Source organism: Centroberyx gerrardi, chromosome 9 (genome assembly GCF_048128805.1).
Source record: "Centroberyx gerrardi isolate f3 chromosome 9, fCenGer3.hap1.cur.20231027, whole genome shotgun sequence".
Classification (NCBI taxonomy): domain Eukaryota; kingdom Metazoa; phylum Chordata; class Actinopteri; order Beryciformes; family Berycidae; genus Centroberyx; species Centroberyx gerrardi.
In genome coordinates this window covers 19,990,091-19,998,995 of record NC_136005.1, presented here as the reverse complement: position 1 = coordinate 19,998,995, position 8,905 = coordinate 19,990,091, and the positions used below count along the sequence as shown (strand labels likewise).

At 42.7% G+C, this 8,905-nt stretch overlaps 2 protein-coding genes across 2 annotated transcripts; one reads left to right on the top strand and one right to left on the bottom strand.

Annotated features, from left to right (window-relative positions):
* The first annotated feature begins 387 nt into the window (after positions 1–387).
* dipk1ab (divergent protein kinase domain 1Ab) lies at positions 388–2,784 on the top strand. Its single transcript, XM_071926214.2, has 4 exons — positions 388–516; positions 678–785; positions 882–1,058; positions 1,249–2,784. Exons 1-4 carry the CDS (start codon positions 403–405, stop codon positions 2,059–2,061), a joined length of 1,212 nt encoding a protein of 403 aa, XP_071782315.2. The 5' UTR covers positions 388–402; the 3' UTR covers positions 2,062–2,784.
* A 117-nt stretch (positions 2,785–2,901) lies between these two features.
* Positions 2,902–8,587, bottom strand: rpl5b (ribosomal protein L5b). Its single transcript, XM_071926215.2, has 8 exons — positions 8,505–8,587; positions 7,920–7,989; positions 7,699–7,814; positions 7,434–7,568; positions 6,725–6,927; positions 5,455–5,632; positions 3,629–3,717; positions 2,902–3,061 (listed from the first exon to the last, which is right to left on the bottom strand). Exons 1-8 carry the CDS (start codon positions 8,505–8,507, stop codon positions 2,962–2,964), a joined length of 894 nt encoding a protein of 297 aa, XP_071782316.1. The 5' UTR covers positions 8,508–8,587; the 3' UTR covers positions 2,902–2,961.
* Between the last annotated feature and the right edge of the window lie 318 nt (positions 8,588–8,905).

Genomic DNA, 8,905 nt, shown 5'->3' with positions numbered 1-8,905 from the left:
GCCTCAAGCAACAAATGCATGACTCTCTCCTTCTCTCATTAATCTCCATTATGATGTATGTCAGCTGAAAGATTCAGCATATTAGGCTGGCCTCAGATCACCCTGGTGATTTTATTGTACTGAGAACGACCACATTGTAAGGTAGCCTACATTGGAGATAATTGCTAATGGTTCACTGAATCAGAGTCCAATGCAGTTATCCATTGAGAATACCATGACCACGTAATCATTAGATGAAGATTGTACATAGGCAGCTATTTGTAATAATGTGTTATACATCTGTACATGTCTGTAACACAATAATCTTTATGGCTGTGGTAAGATCTTGTGGTTACTTGTAAAGAAAGAGACACAAATCTGTGGATTTTTTCCCACCAACAGGCCAGATTCTCCTACCTACATATGAAGTACCTGTTCTTTTCCTGGCTGGCAGTGTTTGTGGGTAGCTGGATAGTGTATGTGGAGTACTCATCCTACACAGAGCTGTGCCGTGGCCACGACTGCAAAAATTCAATAGTGAGTATTGTATTTTCCATATGAATCCATCAATCCACAATTTATATTCACAGGTCCTGATAATATTTGTGTTCATATTCCACAGTTTCTGATAGCTGTAACAGCCAAACTAACCGACACACTTGTAGTCTGGTTTATCAATGTTTCCATTGTGTTTTTAGTGTGACAAGTACAGAAAAGGAGTAATTGACGGCTCGGCCTGCAGCAGCCTGTGCGAGAAAGGAACACTTTACCTGGGGAAGTGCTTCTCTGCCAAGCCCAACAGCCAGGTCAGATCTGCAATTACCTGCTCCTCTCTGGCGTGATTGTTAATAACCTGGCCAATGTCTTTGTGCTGCTGCTCATGCCTACCTTGATTACCCCAGGTGTACTCTGGGAGCTGGGGAGACCTGGAGGGGGTCATTAAGTGCCAGATGGAGGAGGCTCCTCATTATGACTTGGGCACTGAGATGGAGCCCAGGAAGGAGGCTGTGGCCTTCAACAAGCCCACTAAGGGGACTTCTGTGGAAAAGTTCAAAGAGATGATCCTTAGCCATCTGAAGGTCAGGGTGCCGTCATCACTCTAACGCTACATCAACTGCTTTCAACTGGAGCATTCAATCCTAAAAGCTAGCAATTTCTGTACTGAAGTCAACTGCAGAGCGTAACTAGCTACAAATGTCAACATTATGTTTATGTCTGAATTGAAGGCCAAAGCTTCTATGATCTTAACACATCTTTTTTTCTTTCCAGGCCAAAGTTGGGGATCAGGCTAACCTCTCAGACCTGGCAACCCTAGTACTGTCTATTGCCGATGCCAACAAGGACGGACATATCTCACTGCCTGAGGCTCGCTCCATGTGGGCGCTGCTGCAGCTCAACGAGTTCCTGCTGGCGTTAGTCCTGCAGGACAGAGAGCACACCCCCAAGCTCCTCGGCTTCTGCGGAGACCTGTACGTGGTGGAGAAGGTGCCACACTCGCCCTTGTATGGGATCAGTCTCCCCTGGGTGATAGAGCTGTGGATCCCTGCCGGTCTGCGCCGCAGCATGGACCAATGGTTCACCCCTTCCTGGCCACGCAAGGCCAAGATCTCCATCGGACTGCTGGAGCTGGTGGAGGACATTTTCCACGGCACGTTCGGCAGCTTCCTCATGTGTGATGTGAGCGCCACCAGTTTTGGCTACAACGACCGCCACGACCTGAAGGTGATGGACGCACGGTACATCGTCCCTGAAGCCACCTTCCAAGCAGGCATGAGGGAGCGGCACTGCGATGTGGATGAGGATTGTCTCTACGGGACGGACTGCCAAACCTCCTGTGACCTCACCAAGCACCGCTGCACACCGGAGGTGACCAGGCCGAACTTAGCCAAAGCCTGTGGAGCGCTCAAGGACTACATTCTGAGGGGCGTGCCGTCTGACGTGCGCGAGGAGCTGGAGAAGCAGCTGTACGCCTGCATTGCACTGAAGGGCTCTGCAGAACAGATGGAAATTGAGCACTCGCTAATTCTTAACAATCTTAAGACTTTGCTATGGAAGAAGATATCTCATACGAAAGACTCCTAATGAATAAGCAAGTATTGCACAGACTGAAAGATAAATTCCTCCACTAAAGATTTTCAGTAAAATGGACAATCATTTTCACTGTGGAGAGTATAAGGGGTAACGATGCGAAAGTTTCCCCTTTTACTCAACTTTTAAAGGCATATTTCACATATTTTATCTTAAAGTACCATTCATTTTGCAGCCATCAAGAAATGCCACTTTCATATTGACCAAGAAATAATCCCGCAACATTGTGTCTCAAGTATATTTAACCAAAATGACAACTGAAATTTCTTGAGCCATGAGAGCAGTAATTAATTTGACTCAAAATATCCTGAAGTGACCTTGATAAGTCTGAAGCTACAGTGAAAGTGCTTGCTCAACTTGCATTTTATGTCCCCACATATTTGGGTAATTTGTTTGAACACTTTGGTTTTACATGTACCTTTCCCCATCATGTCAATTTCCCTAAATCATAACCAAGAACAAGTGTATAGTTCAAACAAAAAAAACAAAAAACGACTTGTATCTCAGTTGAAGACACCCAATTGCTTTTCTGAGTTGGGAAAAACAAATTCAGCATATGGCTCAGGAGCATGGTGAAATTGCACATCAAATATGAATAAAGTCTTTCATTGCACGCCTCAAGGAATGTACAGCTTACATCACTTTCAGCACTAGACCATCAGCCCACGTCATAGCGCCATTGAGTGTTGAGGTTATATCTATGCTGCACAGTTGCCTCCTAAAATTAACAGTCTCTAAACGAAAATGGGGATCAAGATGTCCCTGATATTCCCAACAAGTTGGTCAGTAAATACACAATCCAGTATGAAAAATGTAAGCACAAAAAGGTTTGAATCTTTTTCAATAGATTTATTAGAACAAATGTTTGCATTGGGAACGCAGAAGGCCAACACTTTAATCATCAGCCTCCTGTTCCTGAGCCCGGAGGAAGCTGGCCTTCTTCTGGGCGACACGGTCTTTCCTCTGGGCCAGAGAGAGCTTGGCACGGTTCCACCTGGGCCACAAACAAGGACAATGAGCACTCGCAAAATAAGCTTTATTAAATGGCTGGGGTTGCTGCGCTTGAATAAAACCTTAAAATACATTAAGACAGATGGTGAGGGACGGTTTGGGTGAGGTTTATTGGATTTTGCTCATAAAACCAGATCTCTCTGGCTGGTTGTGCATCTAAAATTTGACTTGGCTGGCCAGCTGTGGTATTTGCTATGTCGAGTAGCATGTGGCTGTCATTAACTGACTATGTCATAGAACCAGAGCAATAGCTTCCTGGTGTCCAGGTGTGCCATCTTGTGTTCCACATTGCACTACTGAGGAAAATATATAAATGGATGTTTGAGGGCGTCTCCAAATTCCTCTGATAAATAGTCACTGCTCCTGCCACTGATCAAACGCCCTGGTAATTAAACCAGCTAGAAAAAATGAATATAACTTGAACCTCAGATGAACATCTGTCCCAGTTCTAAAAAAGATTAAATTCAGAGTTTTTCCAAGACCTTAAAATAAACCATTGACTGAACAGGCAAGGTTCCAAAAACCAACATTAAGCATGTTCATTTCTCACCTCTTCTTCTTGACTTCCTTGGGAGGCTTCTTTTCATGGACTGGGTTCTCACGAATGGTAGCATGAGCCTTTTTGTACATTTCCTCAACCTGAGAGAAAGATCTCCAGTCAGTCTCATGTACAATAACTGTTTACACATGCATGCCAGTATTCAGATTACAACTCATTCTCCAAATACGCTTAAGTTCAGTACCATCTAATGTATTAAAAGTTCATGCATTTCTGAAGAGTAATGTAATGTTCAGCAATTTAAGTACAATAAGTCCAAGTATTTTCCCAGTACAAAAATCAAAAAACAAAACCCCTCAAAAATGATGTCATCTAGGTTGAACATTTGGTTGTTTTTCAAGTTTTTACACTCTTCTCAGCCTTGTTTGAGTCATTATGCTCCTTGCCCTATGAGTCAGTTTTGACAAGGTTTTCACAAAGTCAAAACATTGCAGTCCAACAGCATCATGCATATGAATTAACAAGCTCTCTAGAACACGTTTTCTCATGGGAGCCTGTTTGCAGAAGCAAATCTTTTATATTTTCTACACTGGCTAAAGCAAGGTTCTTTACTGTAGTAAAGAACTTGTGACCAAAGCCCAACTTTTTACATGACATGACATTTAGATGACACTTTTGACTGGCAAATTGTTTAGGTTGAAAATATTCTGCCTGCTGCCGCTGATTAGTCAGCTGTCGACTGCCATGATGAAACAATGGATTCGTTTTTTTAATTGTCTGTTCCACAACTCAGTTGAGGAAATGCCAAGCAATCTGCACAAGGCAATTTTGATTCTGTTTAGGATAAGGACCAGGACAGCTGTGTCTCAAAACCAGTGTATCTACAAACAAGCTAAAAAAGATTATGAGGCCATTTGTGTTTAAGCATTATGTTTGAAAACATGATTTTTCACTTCACACCATCTTAAAATTATGCTGTTCACATGCTCCATGTTCATGAATATGAAATAAATGGGACAAGAGCCACTGCTCAATTCTGTATGGGTTGTGGCTGAATTAAAGCCGGTTGTGCTGCCCCAGGTTTGTTTGAAATGGTAGAAAATGTTACACCTTTTGCATTAAATGGACCAGATTCAAAATGAGGCTTAGGCATATACATAGAACACAAAAAAAAACACTTGAGTTCTTAACTAAATTAATTTACACTACAGCTACTCTGCCCACGCATTTCTAAACAACCTGAACAAGTAGCCTATGTGCTATTTCTCAATCAAAAACAAGTGTTGGAGCGGACTACTGATGAATAGTGACATTTGATCCAAATTTGACACAGCAGGCTGACAGTGCCAACACTGCAGTTTGAGTCAGTCTCAAGTATCATGTCATGATTTCAGCACAGTTGCTTTGTAAACAGCTTTCTGGCGCCAATCAAGGACGGTTCTGCTTCCCCCATGTGATCATTGCAGCATGGCCCAGAGATCTTTCAAGTGAAAAATCATTTATCACCATGTAAAATGTTTAACTTGCCACCAACAAGTCGAGGTATTCTCACTTGATAGGTGAAAGTCATTAGCTGTGCAAACCCAAGCATGTTAACGGTCACTTAATGCTCAAAGTGATACCTAAAGAAAACCAACCAGTACAAAAGGGATCATACAAATGTGGTGGTGTCATTAGCTAAGTTTAACACCTCATATCATCTGAAATTTCTGGGCGTCCTGCAACATGAAAAGTATCTTGACCCATATATGCCCTTGATTAGGTCACAAGCCAAGTCACCATCTACCCACTGATCCTTTCTTCTAGGGTGTGATATGAAGTGAATGGAGATGAGGAAAAAAGGGCGTTCAACAGTGTGAAAAAAAAAGAGGACTTGCCGAATCAGGGGTGACTCCATTCTTGATGAAGCGGGAGAATTGCTTCTTGTAAGCCTCCTCATCCTCCTCCATCAGGTAGCTCATGTACTCGGACACATTGACGCCCATGATGTGCTTGCGGTGGACCTCGGCGTTGAACTCCTTGCTCTCTGCATCATATCCAGGGAAGCGCTTGGTGCTGGAAAAAAGAGATAAAAATTATCCATTAATGGTGATAACTCACTTGAACCTGCAAACATCTGGCAACTTGATTCAAGGCATAATGAATGCTGCAATGCATAATGCTGTGTACAATTAATCTTTCCTTACTGATGTATGGAACTACAGAACTTACATAAATTAGACAGATAGAATACAAATGAGATGCCCTTATGTAGGTCAATGTGTGTACAATGTGACAACAAGTCTATCCACGTTAGTCATAAAGCTGTACATATCAGCAAAACGTAGATATATCATATAATTTATATTTTTTCTTGATTAAACTTGTCTGGTAACTGCCACAGTTGGGTAAACGTCATCTGCCAGCCACAGTGGCTGGTGAATCCCAGAACTCACAAACCACTTTACCTAGCCAAGCTGATAGGTGATTCAATAAATAACTGGTCACTTGCCCAAGCTGCCGGTACAGTAAGCAAACTTGACAGCCACAGCAGAACATTTTGAAGTCTATAGCTCGTGACATTTCCTACCCTGCCCCTAACCCAAGAAATCTGTGCCATGCTCTATGCCTTTGCGCTATAGGACATTCATGATTTTTATTATTTATCGTCTAGGGTTAAAAAGTCCATATGCAAACATTTTATGTAAAATCTTGCACGGTGTGTCCATGGAAGTGTTTGAGGCAGCAAAAAGTGGTGGGCAACAAACAAGATGAAACCAAACCACACTCAACATTCCCAGTGAAGCCACAGAGGTCAAGATTAGATAAAGCAGCCTCAGGACAAACCTTGAAACAAGTTTATATCAACTGGACGAACAGAGAACTAGCTACAGTTGAAGGGTATCATTCCACATGTTCTGCATTTGTTATTACGTGTCAAGATTTTAGAAAATGCATTTTGAATGCTACAATTGTGACAACAAAGATGTTACGATTTTCAACACTTTCACATAATGAATTTTACTGAGGTCCAAATCATGTTTAAAGAGTAGGTATACATTTTTTTTTAAGCAGATCTCATTTTGGAATGAAACCTTATGTTCTCTAACACATCAACAAGCAGAAAAGTTGGGCAAAACCGAGCAACATGTTGGAGGGAGAAGTTACCTGTGGGGGATAGACAGGCCTCCATCCACAGCCCCCTTCAGAGCTCCGAACACCTTGTTGCCTGTGGTGGTTCTGGCAAGACCAGCATCCAGGTAGCAGGTGAAAGCGCCTGGCTGACCGTCAATGCTCTCAACGTTGAACTCGTCGCCTGTGACCTCGACCTGGCCCTCGTACACCTTATCCAGGCCAAACTTGTTCAGCAGCTGAAAGCACACAATATTGCAACGTGTATGACATTCAAAGACTGACAGCTGATTCAGGAATAAACCACTTTTAAGATCATTTTCGCAAGATTATATCTACAAACTATCCTGATAATGACTAAGACAACAGCTCAGTGTTTGCGATTAGCCAAGTTTTGGCATACCCTCTGTGCAGTAATCCATGTTTTCCCACACACTTATCATTCGGATGTTTTACTTAACATGTAGTGTTGAAATGATCACTTCTGTATGATTATATAGCCCTCATTTGCTATATTCCTATTCCATTTTAGTTTGCTGTATCCAATTTGCTGCTACAACAACTCAATTTCTCCTTAGGGATCATTAAAGTTTCATCTTATCTTAAAAAAGGTAAGCAAAGTCAAACAGTGAGGCATTAACTGCTGACAACTAGTTTTGATCGCTGTCCAACACTCAACATTGAAATTTGATAAAGTATCAGTGTCACAAAAAGTGCCGATATGTACAACCAAGCTCATACTTACTCTGCGAGCCACCAGCAGACCAGTGCAGTAGGCTGCTGCGTAGTTCGTCAAGCCCACTGTGATCCCGTACTTGGGAAGTTCGTGGGAGTAGGCTGCGCACACGATCATGTCACCCTCAATCTTGGCATAGGCGATCTACAACATAAGCACAAGTAACCATGTAACAGCACGTTCATAACATCGGCCAGCCACTGATGTGGAGCGGGGGATCAAGTTGTCTCCTTTTTGATGAAAAGTGAAAAAGTCTCCTCAGTCCCATGCTCACCTGGCAGATAATGTCCCTGTTTGAGAAACGGACAATCATCCTGTACTTGGGTGTGTTGTACTTGTTCTTATCTTGGATGACCAGGCGCTTGCGAGCAAAGAAGTCAGTCTTTCCCTCTGGAAATGAAAACACAAACTTAAAAACAGATTCAGTTTACACTTAAACATGGAATTGCCTCTTAGAGGGATACAAACTTGAACGATTGTCAAGGCATCCCTTACCTCTCCTTCTCCTGAACTTAACCTGGTACCTCTTGAAGTAGGCCTTGTTCTTCACCACTTTAACAAAACCCTGTGAGAAGACAAGCACCGACTCAGCAACAGGCATTCAGCATCATATCCACAGTAAAGCCAATGCCACATTGTCTTTTCATTACAGCTGCAGTCCTGTTAGTCGTAGTAAGGCTGTCACTGTCACCGAGTGGACCTAGCTAACGTTAGCAATGCTACAACCAGAGCCAATAGAAATCAATGATACGAGTTAGCATAATGGCTAGGCAGCTTTGACGTTGTTAACGGTGCAACGGCAAGCTGTGCAAAAATGAAATTAGGGGGACGTGAACGCTCAAGGCCTCTCTCGTCATATATCTGTGAAATGACAGGACAGCCGTTTACAGGGAACAGGAAGCAATGAATTTGTGAAGGTAGCCATTAGGCCACGTTTGACTAGACCCCGGTGAGCGTTAGCAGGATTTAATCTACCTTCATCCGTACATAAATAAAATGTTTTTCAACATTTGATCACACAAAACACTTAATGTATGTCTTAGATATGGATGTAGGTACATATTGGGACTAATTACAAACCATTTTGCAGTCTTTTTGTCTCCTATAACAGGAGCCCGGAGCCAAAGACTGGGGTTTTGACTCCGCTGCACTGGAAAAAGGAAGAGGAGCGTGCGCATGCTCTGTAAATACCGTGTCACAGGATGAAGAGCAGCGACGCCATACTGCAGGGCTTTGCTACTCTGCCCCCTATTGAGCTGGGGTAGGACATTTTACCAAAATTGTGTATTCTCACATATGATGTGATTCACAAGACATGTAATTAGGCTATTTGATGACACAGGTAAATCATCGTCCCTCCGAGCTGTGGCTTGTATAGCATTCATGCTGAACTTAGTTGCATTTCAGTTCAATTCAGTCCAATTCGATTCAAAGTAGGCTATTGTCATTTCACCTTTTGCAAGTGGGGTCACAGTGCATTC

Excerpts from the sequence above, each read along its gene's own strand:
- dipk1ab (XM_071926214.2), top strand. The coding sequence starts at position 403 with ATGAAGTACCTGTTCTTTTCCTGGCTGGCAGTGTTTGTGGGTAGCTGG. Across the intron at positions 517-677 it reads ACGACTGCAAAAATTCAATA|TGTGACAAGTACAGAAAAGG; the intron begins GTGAGTATTGTA and ends TTGTGTTTTTAG. Across the intron at positions 1,059-1,248 it reads TGATCCTTAGCCATCTGAAG|GCCAAAGTTGGGGATCAGGC; the intron begins GTCAGGGTGCCG and ends TTTTCTTTCCAG.
- rpl5b (XM_071926215.2), bottom strand. Across the intron at positions 7,815-7,919 it reads TAAGTTCAGGAGAAGGAGAG|AGGGAAAGACTGACTTCTTT; the intron begins GTAAGGGATGCC and ends TTTCATTTCCAG. Across the intron at positions 3,062-3,628 it reads AAGGAAGTCAAGAAGAAGAG|GTGGAACCGTGCCAAGCTCT; the intron begins GTGAGAAATGAA and ends TTTGTGGCCCAG.